At 46.6% G+C, this 17,611-nt stretch overlaps 1 protein-coding gene across 1 annotated transcript; it reads right to left on the bottom strand.

The window, feature by feature from the left end:
* Nucleotides 1-1,518: 1,518 nt before the first annotated feature.
* Nucleotides 1,519-15,146, bottom strand: nudcd1 (NudC domain containing 1). Its single transcript, XM_067255793.1, has 10 exons — nucleotides 14,948-15,146; nucleotides 14,278-14,432; nucleotides 12,824-13,024; nucleotides 11,773-11,956; nucleotides 9,669-9,869; nucleotides 8,243-8,450; nucleotides 7,502-7,646; nucleotides 7,020-7,145; nucleotides 3,987-4,146; nucleotides 1,519-2,512 (listed from the first exon to the last, which is right to left on the bottom strand). Exons 1-10 carry the CDS (start codon nucleotides 15,060-15,062, stop codon nucleotides 2,226-2,228), a joined length of 1,782 nt encoding a protein of 593 aa, XP_067111894.1. The 5' UTR covers nucleotides 15,063-15,146; the 3' UTR covers nucleotides 1,519-2,225.
* Between the last annotated feature and the right edge of the window lie 2,465 nt (nucleotides 15,147-17,611).

Raw genomic sequence — 17,611 nt, forward strand, 5'->3', positions numbered from 1 at the left:
CTAGTTCTCTTTCCATCATTACAGGAGCTAGTTCTCTCCATCGTTACAGGAGCTAGTTATCTCTCCATCGTTACAGGAGCTAGTTATCTCTCCATCGTTACAGGAGCTAGTTATCTTTCCATCGTTACAGGAGCTAGTTCTCTTTCCATCGTTACAGGAGCTAGTTATCTCTCCATCGTTACAGGAGCTAGTTATCTCTCCATCGTTACAGGAGCTAGTTATCTCTCCATCGTTACAGGAGCTAGTTATCTTTCCATCGTTACAGGAGCTAGTTCTCTCCATCGTTACAGGAGCTAGTTATCTTTCCATCGTTACAGGAGCTAGTTATCTCTCCATCGTTACAGGAGCTAGTTATCTCTCCATCATTACAGGAGCTAGTTCTCTCCATCATTACAGGAGCTAGTTATCTTTCCATCGTTACAGGAGCTAGTTATCTTTCCATCATTACAGGAGCTAGTTCTCTCCATCATTACAGGAGCTGATGACCTGGCCTCAGCACTTGTCCATCCACAGGAGGAACAGCCGTCATCATCGCCGCTCCGATAAGTCACACCTCAGACAGACCTGCTAATTAACCTGCAGGCCTCCCCTGGACTCTCACCAGTGCTACAAGCATTTACTATTTACAGAATCTAGAAATGTTGCAAAGGATGATATTATGCTTCATTTTATTTTATAAAATGTGCCCCAAGATTGTTAGAATAAAGTCCTCAACCGGTTTGATCCTGAATGGCCGTACATCTTGAGTATGAAGTGAAACAAAGCATTAACTCAAGTAATCAGAGTATTACCTGCCTTTTACAAACGCCAAACCAGTGCAAACAATAAGTGGATGTTGTTTTCGGTCTGTTGCTGAGGGAAGCAAAGAGAAGCTGAACACGAGGAGTAGCAATATATGAATGAAAAGTTGCAGCCTTTGTTAATATCTCTTAGTATCTATTCCCTTGGTGGTCCACAATATCGAGTAGGGTTTTAGTAGTTGCTAAAAGCTTAGTTTTCCCCTGTTACATTGAAGTTATTGTACAATAACTGTTAGTAAGCGACATATCGATTCAGCTAACGTGTACGAAATTAAGTCTATGCACAGTTGGTATTCTGCAACTCGTGTCTTTTTACGTTGTATTTATTTCCGGCTTTTGTCAGTTTTACTGTGATGTCTGGAAACTTACCACTTAGAGTGCTTTGTAGGTTGTTTTTACTGTGACTGTGAAACAGCCGGGTTCAAGACCACATCTACCCTGGTAATGTCTAGAACTGGGTATTGATCTGAACATCTCAGACCTTAGTCTGACTGAGCAAAAATAGACAAAACCCAAATCCATTAGCGGCTCTGAGATACATCTCCCACCGAATAATCAGTATTTAGTCTTTTTCTAAAGCTTAAGTAGAACTAGTTTGGCCACTGCCAAACTAGCTTGGCAGGGTTGCCAATTAACTGATGACATTTGGCACCAGCACAAACCAGAGGAGGGGTATTTCTGTAATTAGATCTGCTGTTGTTAAATTGACTTGTTCATGTGGAAACAAAATTGAAGCTTTTTATTGCATGTAACAGGTAATTACACAAACAAAAGTTGCTGTGGAAAAACCGCAGGTGGTTGTGAGAGTGGCACATCATGATTTGAGTCCTGGTACACAAGATGTGCAAGTCTTCGCACAAAACGCAGCTTCACAGTGTAACACTGTGTAGGATATCATTTACATTTATGGAAATCAGTGTTCTCAGTTTTCATAATGCCAGCAAGGCGATTGGATGATGTGATTCTCTCACTACTACGACCATCTGAGAAGACCTTCGGCGGGCCAGCTCACCAACTGTAACCCCCAACCACTCTAACGTATAAACACACGTGCTCACATATAATAAACATACTCTACAAAAAAAGATTAGGGGGCGGGGAAGTGACCTGTGTTGTGTAAGATGCGGCTTGGAAAGACAGGGTTCACTGGGTCTGATTCATTTCAATGTTTCTAGGTCGGGTTTCCTGAGAGCATTATTCTTCACGAAGACATAAAGCCCGGGCCTACAGCACCGCCAGGCTGTATCCACCAAGCTTTAGAAAAATACACATGACACTACTGTTCACACACAACAGTACAAGACTAACTTGAAAAAGCTGCAAAGAATACATTCATGACCCTGGCGGATGGAATCCCTCAGTCTTGGTTTACCAGTAGAATGTGTCGTCTGCAGACTGATGTGGTCCCTGTAGGCACCTCCCTATCTAGTTACTGACCTTCAGAACAAAGAGATTGTTGCAGGTCAAGACAAACAGTCTCTCGTTGCTCGCTTGAAAGCCGAGTATTGTATCGTTGGACTCCAGGCTGACCACCTGTTGCTTGGCAACCTGGCCCACCTGCCGTCCCTGTTTGCGGTTGAAGAGGACAGTCTGGAGGGGCGCGGGCTGCCAGTAGAGGAACACCCGGCGAAGACACTCCCCCAGAGCTGCGTAGGAGAAGTTCGGGGCGCATGTCGCAAATTTCTTGTCACGTTTGGAAGCCTGGACGTAACCTGTGAACAGGAACAGGGAACTGAGAGTGTGTGTGTGACCGAGACCATGGTGCTGGACAGAGTGTGTGTGTGTGTGACCGAGACCATAGTGCTGGACAGAGTGTGTGTGTGTGACAAAGACCATGGTGCTGGACAGAGTGTGTGTGTGTGTGTGACCGAGACCATGGTGCTGGACAGAGTGTGTGTGTGTGTGACAGAGACCATGGTGCTGGACAGAGTGTGTGTGTGTGACAGAGACCGTGGTGCTGGACAGAGTGTGTGTGTGTGTGACAGAGACCATGGTGCTGGACAGAGTGTGTGTGTGTGACAGAGACCATGGTGCTGGACAGTGTGTGTGTGTGTGTGACAGAGACCATGGTGCTGGACAGAGTGTGTGTGTGTGACCGAGACCATGGTGCTGGACAGAGTGTGTGTGTGTGTGACAGAGACCATGGTGCTGGACAGAGTGTGTGTGTGACAGAGACCGTGGTGCTGGACAGAGTGTGTGTGTGTGACAGAGACCGTGGTGCTGGACAGAGTGTGTGTGTGTGACAGAGACCATGGTGCTGGACAGAGTGTGTGTGTGTGACAGAGACCATGGTGCTGGACAGAGTGTGTGTGTGTGACCGAGACCATGGTGCTGGACAGAGTGTGTGTGTGTGACCGAGACCATGGTGCTGGACAGAGTGTGTGTGTGTGACAGAGACCATGGTGCTGGACAGAGTGTGTGTGTGTGACCGAGACCGTGGTGCTGGACAGAGTGTGTGTGTGTGTGACAGAGACCATGGTGCTGGACAGAGTGTGTGTGTGTGACAGAGACCATGGTGCTGGACAGAGTGTGTGTGTGTGACAGAGACCATGGTGCTGGACAGTGTGTGTGTGTGACAGAGACCATGGTGCTGGACAGAGTGTGTGTGTGTGTGACAGAGACCGTGGTGCTGGACAGAGTGTGTGTGTGTGTGTGTGACAGACACCGTGGTGCTGGACAGTGTGTGTGTGTGTGACAGAGACCATGGTGCTGGACAGTGTGTGTGTGTGACAGAAACCATGGTGCTGGACAGAGTGTGTGTGTGTGACCATGGTGCTGGACAGAGTGTGTGTGTGTGTGTGTGACAGAGACCGTGGTGCTGGACAGAGTGTGTGTGTGTGACAGAGACCATGGTGCTGGACAGAGTGTGTGTGTGTGACCATGGTGCTGGACAGAGAGTGTGTGTGTGTGTGACCGAGACCGTGGTGCTGGACAGAGTGTGTGTGTGTGACAGAGACCATGGTGCTGGACAGAGTGTGTGTGTGACCATGGTGCTGGACAGAGAGTGTGTGTGTGTGTGACCGAGACCGTGGTGCTGGACAGAGTGTGTGTGTGTGACCATGGTGCTGGACAGAGTGTGTGTGTGTGACCATGGTGCTGGACAGAGTGTGTGTGTGTGTGACCATGGTGCTGGACAGAGTGTGTGTGTGTGTGTGACAGACACCGTGGTGCCAGGCAGGGACCTACCAAGGGCGTCGAAGGTGGCAATGTGCTCCCAGAGATCGCTGGGCTGTTCTGGGCGAGGCTGCCAGAGCAGAGCGTCCACGTCGTAGCGCAGGCAGAAACACGGCATGTCTGCCGGGTTCACCGCCACCGAGAACAGGAACTGATTACTGCCCAAATTCACCTGGACAGAGGGAGAGAGGGGATAGAGAGGAGGAGAGAGAGGGGATAGAAAGGAGGGGGGAGAGAGAGGGGATAGAGAGGAGGGGGGATAGAGAGAAGGGGGGATAGAGAGGAGGGGGGAGAGAGGGGAGGGGGAAAGAGAGGGGATAGAGAGGAGGGGGGAGAGAGAGGGGATAGAGAGGAGGGGGGAGAGAGAGGGGATAGAGAGGAGGGGGGAGAGAGAGGGGATAGAGAGGAGGGGGGAGAGAGAGGAGGGGGAAAGAGAGGGGATAGAGAGGAGGGGGGAGAGAGAGGGGATAGAGAGGAGGGGGGAGAGAGAGGGGATAGAGAGGAGGGGGGAGAGAGAGGGGATAGAGAGGAGGGGGGAGAGAAGGGAGGGGGGAGAGAGAGGGGATAGAGAGGAGGGGGGAGAGAAGGGATAGAGAGGAGGGGGGAGAGAGGGGATAGAGAGGAGGGGGGAGAGAGGGGATAAGGAGGAGGGGGGAGAGAGAGGAGGGGGGAGAGAGGGGAGGGGGGAGAGAGAGGGGATAGAGAGGAGGGGGGAGAGAGGGGAGGGGGGAGAGAGAGGATAAGGAGGAGGGGGGAGAGAGGATAAGGAGGTGGGGGGAGAGAGAGGATAAGGAGGAGGGGGGAGAGAGAGGGACAGTGGGTAACACTACAGTCAGGGTGTGTTGAGTGATTCCTAAAGGCTTTACTGATGGTTGAGCTGTTAGAGAGCCGTGTGATGAGAGCCGTGTGATGCTGTCACACTGCTGGGGGAGTGAGCCCAGCTAGCGCCCTCTTCCCTCTTCAGTCCGAAGGGTTTCTGAAGTGACATGAGTGTCGTTTCGGCTGCCATCAAAAAGGCCCAAAAACATGCTCAAATACAAACTGTCTTTTCTCTCTCAGTGGATGTGAAACAGGAGTGTGCGTCTGCATGTCCGCCCGGCGCCCACCCAGAGTTTACAACCACAGATCAAGAGAGAGATCTCGACGTCTGTGTAGCAGGACTTAATCACAGGACCCCATCGGGAAGGCAAGGGACACTTGACAACAGGCACACTTAATGAATGGTTAGTAGCAGAAATAGGCACTCAATATTGAATGAGTGATTGAACTTGAGGACATCCTTCAGATCAGCCTGTAAGTAGTGCATAGTGTGTAGTGCGCGTGTAGCGTGTGCGTAGCGTGTGCGTGTAGCGTGTGCATAGCGTGTAGCGTGTGCGTAGCATGTGTGTGTAGCGTGCAGCATGTGCGTAGCGTGTGCGTAGCGTGTGCGTAGCGTGTGCGTAGCGTGTGCGTAGCTGTCTGTCTGAGGTGTTTTCAGCCCTGCCGTCTCCTACATTTACATTTAGTCATTTAGCAGACGCTCTTATCCAGAGCGACTTACAGTAAGTACAGGGACATTCCCCCCGAGGCAAGTAGGGTGAAGTGCCTTGCCCAAGGACACAATGTCAGTTGGCATGACCGGGAATCGAACTGGCAACCTTCGGATTACTAGTCCGACTCCCTCACCGCTCAGCCACTCTCCTCCATCAGGAGAGCAAGAATAGAGACACCGCTTTATGACAGGCCGTCCAGTGTTCACGCTAGCCTTCCTGCTCAGCAGCATGCAAATCTAACTGCCAATGCTTTTATATGAATATGACAGATCTCCCCACCTATTGCTTTGCTTGCCTGACAACCATTGAAAATGCATTCAATAAACTGGGCCAAATGTGACAGCTTAATGATGGTTTCACAGTCTGACAAGTCTTGTAGATATCAACACTCCTTCATATTGTAACTTTCTTTTTTAACGGTATCCTGCATGTAAAGAAACACCTTGTAAAACCCGTGTATGTAAACTGTGAAGTCATTGGTAACTGCTTTGGCTGGGTATCACAGGATTTTCTGCATCTTCGAACATAAAAGGACCTGTAAATATCCAAGGTATTATTTTTAAGAATGATTTTAATGGTTTAGCTTAGTTTTTTAATAGGAATGTATATAATACATTAAACAAAGATGATATCGAAGGAATATTGTATTCTGGAGTTAACTGACACTGTTGTGTCTTCAGTTCCATTGGTAAAGAACAAACCCAGCACCTTGATAACGAAGCATCTCCAACACCATGCTGCCCTCTCCTCATTACCTCCTCTCTCCTCTTCAGGCTGCCGGCTGCAAATGATACGTACATTTTCCTTATTTTTGTTGGACTAAAATCTACTGTACGTCTCCATTCGGTTCAGCTGTAAACAGCCTGGAAACAGCATATTCTGTTAATAAATATAAGCCTGTGTTCCTCTACCTGGCTCTTGCTTCGTGTAGCTCGAGCATGTGAGCGTATAGTGCATCAGTGTTTTGCCACCAGTTGAATCACATCAAGTATCAGTCAAAAGACGTAAATAATCCACATTTCTCCACTAATTCCTATGAACATGAAGACACAAGAATGTAGTGGGACCCGTTTTATTTTTTTAATCTTTGGAAATCCCATCAGATGGAGTGTGGTGTTGAACAGAGGCAAAGGGGCATGTTATGTGAACTAACAGCATGTTTCTGGCTGGGAATCAACCAGCTGGTTCAGTCCTGGTATCTGGCTTGTATGGGTGAGTCAGATGTGATGAGCACGACACAGAACGCAGCGGAACAAATCAACAACCTGGATGTGCAGAGACTGCACAAACATCCACACTAACGGGACTGACTAGATGCATTCAAAAAACGAATTAGCCATGTTCCAATCCTAGTTTATTGAGTCACACGAGAGGTTTCGTATGGTAATGGCAGTTGAGGATGTTTTGGTATTTAAGCCGTGCAGGGCAGTGGAAGGCTCTGCAGGGTCCTCCAGTGTGGGGCTGAACCGTGTGTGTGTGTGTGCACGTGTGTGTTGGAAGGTCTTGTTCCTACCACATGAGTGGGCTTCAGAGTGTCTCTGTCGAAGCGCACCAGACTGGAGCTGTCCTCCGGGAAGCCGTCACAGTCCTCCAGCTCCTGGGAGTTACACGGAGGCTTGTCCTTATCTGGGTCTGCGTTCTGGAGGAAGAGGAAGGCACAGTGAGAGTGTGTGTGTGTGTGTTGAGCGTTCTGGAGGAAGAGGAAGGAACAGTGAGAGAGTGTGTGTGTTGAGAGGCAGCGCTCAGAGAACAGGAAGAGGAAGCTCGAAAAGCTCAAGAAGAAAAGAATTGACAAGAGGGACACAGAGTGACGTAAGAGGCCAGAAATCTCTTCCATACTAGGCATGTGGGACTGAAGAGGTGGGACAAGATGTGACGGTGTTGAGCCGGCACAGAAGAGAAGCAGACAGGGACTCGAACAGACTGGGGGTATTGGAGAGATAATCCCCTCCATTAGTAACCACAGGAGTTGGTTGAAAACCTTTATGGACTGACCATGTCCTCAGTGGTGAGGTGAGTGAGTCTCTCGTTCAGGAGAGCGGCCTGCTCCTCGCTGATCAGAAACTCCCCTCTCCTGTCCCCAACCACCAGCTCCAGCCACATGGGCCCCTGGTCGCGCTTCTGCAGGGTCACCTCCAGGCTGGTACAGAGTAATACAGGTGACACAGACGCAGGGAGAGAGTTAGTGGTGGACAGCAGAGAACACAAACAGGCCTGCAGGAGAACCATCACACTGACACACAATCATATTCCATGAAAGCTTTTTCTTTCAATTTAAAACAGGAGACTGGAAAGCGAGAATAGGCTGGTGCTCGGCTGGCCACTTGACAGCTCAGTGTCTCCAGGTTCAGCAGACGTGTTGCTAATGAGGATTTACATGCCATACAATGCATATTGAAAACCCACATTATACAATAGACATTCAAATGCAAATCACTGGCACACGGATGTTTACATACTCCAGTGTCACTCTCTCTTTCATGGTACATGTACAGTATTACCCACAAACACACGAAAACTATGCACATCAAAAGGAATAATCAAGATTGTTTTTAGAAATTATAAATAAATTCTTCATTGCAAATTTTCCATATGAAACGATTGTTAGGGGTTTGGTTTGAAAAAGAACAGGAGAAAAGAGAAGTGGGTGATACTGAAAAACATGAATGAGTGTGTACGACCCATCATGGTGAATAATAGGTTTGTGTGTGTGTGTGTCAATTCGGCACCTCCAACCTTTTGTTGTCTCTGATGATCCAGGCGCTGGCTTCGGGGTCCACGGGGGCCTGCAGGAGCCCCTCCAGCAGGGGGGCGTAGCCCTGGACCCCCACCCTCACGCTGTCCCCAGTCAGCCTGAAGTCCACCATGTCTCTGCTGATGCCCGGGGGCATTCGAACCGAAACCGTGACGTCCTCGCTTGTTTGCTGCCAGAAGTAGATGGGGTCTGGAGGACCAGGAGGCAAGGACCGGAGAGATTATGGGACAGCACTTGACAAATAACGCTTTATTCTACAGATTTAAAAAGACAAATATAAGACTGAACATTTGTATATTTATATTATCATCAAATAAAAGTTGAAGGGTTTTACAAAATGTGATAATCCTGTGCGGTTTTACGGTACATGAAAATAAAGGTAATTGTGACCAGTGTCCTACAGTTTCCAACCTATCTACAGTACACGCCTCATATTCAACTGAATGAAGACAATTCACCAGGGCTGGCTGTGTAATGTACTGTCATTATGCTTCAAGGTTATAGGCTCATTCAGTCTCCCTGTTCAGCCCTCCACCACCAGGTGCATCTGGGTCAGCAAATGTCAACAATGCACAGAAACATGGTCCATGAGAACATTCATGATCTCATTTTGTTGTTCTAGTCAGAATCTCGCTTGGCTCAAATAATGAGATGTCCGGGACATAATGTCCCATAATGTCAGTGTCTCTAACTCCCCACACAATCATAACTAGCTCCCCCTCTCCTCTCCTCTCCTCTCCCCCTCTCCCTCTATGTGATGTGACTGTAGCGTGTCACTGCCATCTTTAACCAAGCTTCTGAACAAACGGACAGACTTCCTCTGCCTCCGGTTACTCTCGTAGCACTTTCAACTCCTCCACTACCATTACCGTTTCTTCCTCCGCACAAAATAACAATAAGATAAAAGGACTGGCTCAAAGCTAATATTCTTGGATGTGTCAGGAAAATAACATGTTTTTGGCAATTAGCCTAGTCAGATTATCAAGAACCTCAATCATAGGGATGTGAATGTGGTGGTGTTCACTGATCCAGAAGGGCTGAGCTCTGGATGAGATATTGTGTTAGAATTACTATTGGTTTCTATGGCTACAGCCAACCTAGCTGAGTTTTCATTCTTGAGCTCTTGAGGGGGAGAGGAGATGATAGCTTGGCCCATTTGTGTGGGATATTGTATGCAACCATGGTAAAAGACAAACTGAACAATGTATTTCCATCTCTCTGACCTCACTAGCATTTCTGTGTAGCGGATCTACACAGGTTAGATAATCTCCCAACACGACCCCTTCACATCAGGCGACGGGAACAACCTCAACGCAGCCCAAGACACTTTCAAAAACATGCAACGTGGAACATATAACTCCAAAGAAACAGGCCAGTAGAATGAGCAGACATGGAGCCGTGATCCACCTTGTGGCTGTGAGCTAGCGTCCGTCTCCATGGGCTCTGCAGCCGCCCGCTCCACCGGCTGCCCGTCCACGTGCGTCACCACGAAGGGCTTCTCCGCCAGCAGCATCAGGCCGGTCCCCTGAGGCTCCACGGCGGCGTAGTGAGGAACACACTTCCCTCGCAGCACCCTCCTCTTCCTCACCTCATACTCATTCTTGCGGCCTGGATTCAGATTACATTACATTTAGTCATTTACCAGACGCTCTTATCCAGAGCGACTTACAGTAAGTACAGGGACATTCTCCCCGAGACAAGTAGGGTGAAGTGCCTTGCCCAAGGACACCGTTATTTTGCACAGCCGGGAATCGAACCAGCAACCTTCGGATTACTAGCCCAATTCCCTAACCGCTCAGCCACCTGACTCCCATGTTGAGACAACCGAACAGGCCAGACTGTGAAAGAGGGGACACGCTGTTCCATTATTTGGTTCCCTTCTTTTCTCAAAGCACTTTCATCCTCACAGTGTTGAAAGCAGATACCCTTCCTACAAACAGTGCTCTCAGAACTGTTCAGATGTGAGCTGTACGTGTTGAAAGCAGATATCCTTCCTGCATCAGTACTAGTGATGTGGATCCAGCACATACAAAAAGCAACCACTCAAACAAACAGCTCTGATGAGAAAAAGCATGCTTGTACTGCGTATTACAATAAAAATGTTACATAAATGCACTGACAATATCTATTATACATGTTACTAACTACTGTTATATTCGGTTTGTAAAACCAACAGAATGTTTACAAATAATTCCAATTAATTAAATGTAGCATACTGATTGAATGTGACATACTGACACGTTAACTTTCCACAATTCAAAGCCAACTTGCAATGTGACAATCCTCTAGTGACGATCAGGGGGCATGCTGACAGACTGGCCATCTTCATCTCCATTCTGTTAAACATGACAGCCCAACACTGGTCTTCCAGCATATTCCTTCTCTCCATCAATAACTAGTTCACACAAGTCCTCTAGCAATGTAACACTTGGCATCATAAGTTATACGAATACACCCCCCCCCCCGACCCCTTCAACTATGTTGCGACTGTGCGGTGTGTCTTAAGAGGAGTGGCTGCTGTGTGCAGTCAGAAGCCAGGCTGCCAGGCCGCCACGCCTGCCCTCACCCTGCTCAGCTGTGCCGGAGACGGCCTGCCCTCACCCTGCTCAGCTGTGCCGGAGACGGCCTGCCCTCACCCTGCACAGCTGTGCCGGAGACGGCCTGCCCTCACCCTGCACAGCTGTGCCGGAGACGGCCTGCCCTCACCCTGCACAGCTGTGCCGGAGACGGCCTGCCCTCACCCTGCACAGCTGTGCCGGAGACGGCCTGCCCTCACCCTGCTCAGCTGTGTCGGAGACGGCCTGCCCTCACCCTGCTCAGCTGTGCCGGAGACGGCCTGCCCTCACCCTGCTCAGCTGTGCCGGAGACGGCCTGCCCTCACCCTGCTCAGCTGTGCCGGAGACGGCCTGCCCTCACCCTGCTCAGCTGTGCCGGAGACGGCCTGCCCTCACCCTGCTCAGCTGTGCCGGAGACGGCCTGCCCTCACCCTGCTCAGCTGTGCCGGAGACGGCCTGCCCTCACCCTGCACAGCTGTGCCGGAGACGGCCTGCCCTCACCCTGCACAGCTGTGCCGGAGACGGCCTGCCCTCACCCTGCTCAGCTGTGCCGGAGACGGCCTGCCCTCACCCTGCTCAGCTGTGCCGGAGACGGCCTGCCCTCACCCTGCACAGCTGTGCCGGAGACGGCCTGCCCTCACCCTGCACAGCTGTGCCGGAGACGGCCTGCCCTCACCCTGCTCAGCTGTGCCGGAGACGGCCTGCCCTCACCCTGCTCAGCTGTGCCGGAGACGGCCTGCCCTCACCCTGCTCAGCTGTGCCGGAGACGGCCTGCCCTCACCCTGCACAGCTGTGCCGGAGACGGCCTGCCCTCACCCTGCTCAGCTGTGCCGGAGACGGCTTGCCCTCACCCTGCTCAGCTGTGCCGGAGACGGCCTGCCCTCACCCTGCTCAGCTGTGCCGGAGACGGCCTGCCCTCACCCTGCTCAGCTGTGCCGGAGACGGCCTGCCCTCACCCTGCTCAGCTGTGCCGGAGACGGTGATCCACTCCAGGGACACAGAGAAGCCACTTCCCCTGTCCTCCTCCGAGTCCTTCTGGATGCGGAGCAGCAGCACCTCTATGGCGTGGACCCCGGACGTGAGGTGAGCCAGGCTGTGGAGGATGGTGAAGGGCTCTCCCAGGGTCTCGCTGAACAGGGGCTGGGGGGGGGGGGAGACACACACACAAACAGCAAGCTCTCATGTCAACCCAGTTGTAAATACATTAGTGTATTAGTGTGTTCCGATTTAAAATAAGATATCAAAGTTACGGTGGCTTGATTGTATTTTTTCTGCTGTAAATGGTAAAAGTTGTGTAAATGGTAGAACTAGCTAGAATGACTGACTGAAGTGAGTGTACAGTAGGTGCTGTTGCCTTGGAACTCACCCAGACGCCTCATCTAAACACAAAGAGAATGCGAGTGCCAGTTTGGCTCTAATCCTTCAGCACAAACGCAACAAACCCAGCAAAATCATGTGAGGGCATTTACTCAAGGGCTTTCGAATAATCTTCCAATCCATATTCAACACAAAAGCTTAGGCTATATTGAGTCTATAAGTGAGCTTTCTTTAACAAGCAACATTCACAGTCCTTGAGGACAGTCAGAAATAATCTTGTAACATGAAAGCAACCCTAGAGAGGATTGTCTTTTACAGAGTAACCAATATTGCCAGCCTGTCAGGGTTATATGTTATTTTATTTATGAAAGTGGCAAAAACAAGCATCAAATTGTGGCAAAACAATGGCTGTGATTGGCAACTGACTTGGAATATGTAATTATTTGGTGAATAGGGGTGTAAAACTGTAGTCTAAAGGCCATCAGGAGGCTTATTTCAACTGAAACCTATCAAATCCATCGGTTTAACTGCTGGTATCCTTAAATTAGATTTTGTTTCACATGTAGCTTTAGCTTAGTGGTTAGAGTGTTTGACTGCAAACCACTGGACGGAGGTTCAAACCCCCCCTACTATACGTCACCGTGGAAAGGCCTCTCCTAAACAAACACATTTCTATCTTCTTCTTCTTACCTCCCAGGTGTGAGAGGCCTCCTTCCTCTTGCCAGTGCGGAGGAGGAGGAGCCTCCCGGAGCCATCAGAGAGCGCCGCCCAGGTGGCTGACGTCAGGCTCAGAGAGGCACACAGCCTCTCCTCCCCCCGGCTGGGGTCAGGGGTCACGCTGGGGTCAGGGGTCATGCTGAACACCTCTCGGGGCTTTCCCAGGGCTGTGTCCTGGAGCACAAAACAAAAACAGAGTTACAGGAAAATCCACATTCTATGGATCTCTTCAATTACAGAGCCTATATGATCTAAAGAAAAGTCATCTGTTACACAAAAATAAAGATATACTGCTACTACGTTTGCAGTAGAAACCTTTTCCAAAACACTCATTAGTGAGCTTGCCGTCAGCACGGCACACCATTATCTCATTTTTATTTTATTTTGTATTTGTATTATACCCACCTAACTCCTTCTACAGTTTTGCACTGTGACACCTTGTGCATCTCATTCAGTTGCACGGTTTCATGAGAGATGAGGCTGGAAGTAATTGGGTTATCAAAACTGTAGTAACCAACTTCTACCCGGAGCACCTTGTGACTGGCTGCTTACAGGATGCAAGACCACCTCTTCTCTCAGCTTTGTTAGAGGGGTGAGATGATACAAGGCTAACAGACTCAACAGCTTAGCTTCATTCAGTTGCCATGGTTCCTGATTCAGAGCTTTATCACAGGACATATTATAATGTATTTTCAGATCCTTCTCTCCAGACACCTCTCATTACCCTGCTTGCAGAGTAAAGCAGCATGCACAATACCCCACTGCCCTGGCCACAAAAGCATCCACAAGAAGGATAATTACCATGTGATCATTGTAATTATAGTGTGAATTTAATTTCCATAAGTACTTTTTTCTGGGAACTCAAGTTTCTGAAGCTTTTTGCAGGCAACATGGTCTTGGTCTAATCATTACAATTAGCTTCACATGGAGAGAAGGGATAATCCTAAAAACTCAGTCCTCTTCATTAGACTAGGCTGGTTATCTTGGTTATGAAAGTGATTTTAGTTGAGGCCGTTCCTTTTTCCAAATTCCAGTCTTTTCAAAAATGTTTGGAATTAGAGATGTCAATGTTCAAAAAGATTATTTTTTATTGTCATTTTAATAAATCATTGCAGACAAATGTACTTTGAGAGAGCAGTTGACAGTTCAAACATGCAATTTTTTCAGAAAAAAATAGTACAAACTATGTATTCCACTACAATGATTACTGTTGTAGGTTAGCTTCACTGCTAAAATATTATCAATATGCTTCAACACATTTTGTATGTATTTCTGTGGTCCATTATGTTGTGTGTTGTACGTTATGTGTATCGTTTCATAGGTGTCAGGGCGCCCCCTACAGGTGTTTTAGAATAAATTGGGATTTAAGGTAGTTGCATTGTTTGCATGTTGCAACGTTCAAAAGAAGGTTTTGCAGACACACTTACCAGCGTGACTGTGAGATTGAGCAGCCGCCCTTTGCAATCCACAAAGTAGACACTGTCTTCATACCAGGGGTCTATATGCAAGTAGTTGTACATGCCAAAAGCACGCACATGCTCCAAGGTATACTGGCTGTCTTTCAGCTTAATTTCCCCAACGCCTGGAAAAAGATATACAAAGTAAACTGCAATATCAAGACGCAAGAAACAGTTCACGGGAATATCGTGTCGTGTTCACTATGATATCCCTTTGGGGTCTCTGACAATGAAATTGGTTGTTAACTGGTAAAATGTAAAAAATATATAACGTTACAGTCCTCTTAACTGAGCTGTTGTAGCTGGATAACTACGTCACAGATGATCTTTACCACGTAGCTGATGAATGAAACAGTAGCTACCGATGTTAATATAGCTAGTGCTATATGGCTCGCAATTTTCCTCGAGAACAAAGACTTTCTGCTCAGTCAAATCTTTCATCACCCCCAGGCTCTCTAGATATTTATCTGTTCCAGCTTTGTAATGAATTGCAACTTCTGTTTGAACAGTCATTTTCTGAAGAAAAAAAAACATAACTAGCCGATCATTCGCTGAACACTTTATCAGTTGTATTATTTATGGTACTGTAGCAGGTAACCACATGATGCTAGATGGCATGCAGTTTCAAGGCATTCCTCACCAGCATCTAGCTCTACGTTGTATGTTGGTATGGTGTCCAGAGATAACCTGTAACTTTCAAAGCTGGGATCCAAAAGCTGCCTGTTCACCTTCAATGTGTAATTTGATGCGGCCATGTTTCGAAAGAATGGCTACGTTTGCAGATGCTGCAACGATAAATTTGTGTTTACTGAGAAGACATAAACACACCAACTTTATATGCTTCCTGCACTCTTTCTTCTTCGTTTAACGTTGCTGCCATCCGTAGACGTTTACGTTGCTGCCATCCGCAGGTAGGATGGTGTAATGACCAATTTGGCGCAGATTGGATGTGCACAAGACAGTGATACGTCTTTTCGGGGAAAAAATAGACCATGTCCAAATAGACCAAATAGACCATGTCTATTTTTCTAGTAAATTTATTGTCTGCTGGTTTATTTAGCTATTTTTTAGCACACCACATTAAGTATAACACTTTGTACTGTAAGACTTTGAATATTAAAGAATTAACACCTGACTACTCTTGTGGTTTTGCAAATGTTACAGTTAAAAACCCTAGAAGGGTCAAGTCATTCCAGGCAGACATTTGTATGACGTGAGCAACACAGCTACAACTAATATAATTGATAATGGGTGTGTTAAATTTATGTGCAAATATCAAATATTGACCATAGTCAGTTGTATTGACGGCACCGACGGACCCCCAAATCAGATTCTGCTTAGGGCTCCATAAAGGCTTGGGTTAGGGTTAGGCCCCTTAAAGGTTTGGGCTGGCCGTTGGAATGGTTTAGAACCTCCTTTGGACCAGACATCATCCTGACAGCTGTAGAGTAGTGGGATAGGTTATATATTATCGCTAGGCTATAGAACAATTCTACTGTACAACATCAAAACTGCGTAACTATAGCGCCGTAACAGTACAGTAGGCTAAAAGATGAAGAAAATTATGCTGTTGGCCTACAAGTCAGGATTGTGGTTGTTGTTTGAACTGTCTTTCTATTCTTCAAACCCTAACTAGAATTATCTATTGTGAAAGACTAATTGATGGAGCTGTCATCCTTTCACAAAGAAACTCAGCAAAATAATCACTAAAAAGTTAAGTTCAAACTTAAGTTCCTACTTCCATTCTTGTGCACATTCCATGTTCATACTCCACTGCCTCAGAAAGGCATACTGATATTTCCTTTACACGCAACTGACGATTATTATACATATTTTGAACTGAAAATAGACAAAAATGTTTGTAGAAGGGCTTATATGTCATGACATCCAAATTACAGAGCAAGAAGTTCCCATTAAAGTGTTTAAAAACAAGACGCTATCGACAAGCCGCATGATACGGTTGTCCAAATTCTTTTGTTTGTTTTTGAAATGGTCTATTTCTGGTGGGCTTCACTGTATTTTGCAAGGTTGTTAGACAACATAAGTAATGCCTGAGTGATCATGAATGCATCGACGGTCCCATTCTTCAAAGACTGAAGTTGCCACACAACATTTCTGCCTTTGTTTCTTTTCTTTGTCTTTCATGGTTCATGACAGGAACTTCAGACGTGTATGACAGACTTTAAATTGGCTGGATCCATTGACTGAAATTCAGGCCATTATTGTCTCCCCACAAGTACAAACAAAAGACTAGCTGACTTATTTGTTCTTTTCTGAATTTCATCCATTTTAATAACTAGCTAAGGTGTGCATATGATTATGTAAATATTGAAAGAGTGTATGAAAACAAATTATTGGGAGTGATAATAGACCATAAACTCTGTTGGAAAACTCACTTAAATCACATCAAATCAAAACTGTCTAAATCCATTGCAATACTGCACAAAATCAAGGACAAGCTGAATCCAACTCATTATATATTCTATACTGCTCACTCATAGTTCCATACATTACATATTGTGTGGAAGTATGGGAAACACAAAACTTGCTCAAATTCCATATTTATACTGCAAAAAAGAGCCATAAGAATTGTACATAAAGCTGATTATAATGACCCAACAAACCCATTATTTATGAAATCATAAGCCTTAATGTACAGACCTAGTAGACTTTAAAACTCTACAAATACTGTTTAGTAAAAGACAGAACACTTCCTGACTGTATCCAAAGGCTGTTTTCAGAGAGAGCAGGTATCATTTAAGGGGATTTAATATGTTAGAAAAAAAGAGGGTATAAGGACAAATGTGAAAAATAGATGCGTGACAGTAAAAGGGGTCAAATTATGGAATTGATGTAACAATTAACTAAAAGAATGTAGTAATATGTGTACATTTAAGAACATATTATCTTTGAAAGAATCTTTGAAAGAAACAAAAAAATAGTGACTAACTCTGAAATATGACTGATAATTATGATCCATCTTTGTTTTGTTTATGTGTCTCTGTTTTATGATGTTGTGTTTTTTATCCTATCATTATTATCTTATATTTATGTTTGTTTATCTCATTGCTTTCCTGGGTAGAGTAAGGTTGTTAGGGTAGAGTAAGGGGAAGGTTGTTAGGGTAAGCACAATCAGCTCAGGCTTCAGCCTAAACTCTTTTTTCAGTCAGAGAATATTAAGTTTGATTTTGTTTTATTGTTCATGTAATGATTTTGTATTATTTAACCACTTTCGTGGCTGTGTGGTCAATCTGTTGTTTTGGTGTATAATTGACCAAAATAAATATTCTATTCTAAATATTCT

Source organism: Osmerus mordax, chromosome 18 (assembly GCF_038355195.1).
Source record: "Osmerus mordax isolate fOsmMor3 chromosome 18, fOsmMor3.pri, whole genome shotgun sequence".
Taxonomy (NCBI): domain Eukaryota; kingdom Metazoa; phylum Chordata; class Actinopteri; order Osmeriformes; family Osmeridae; genus Osmerus; species Osmerus mordax.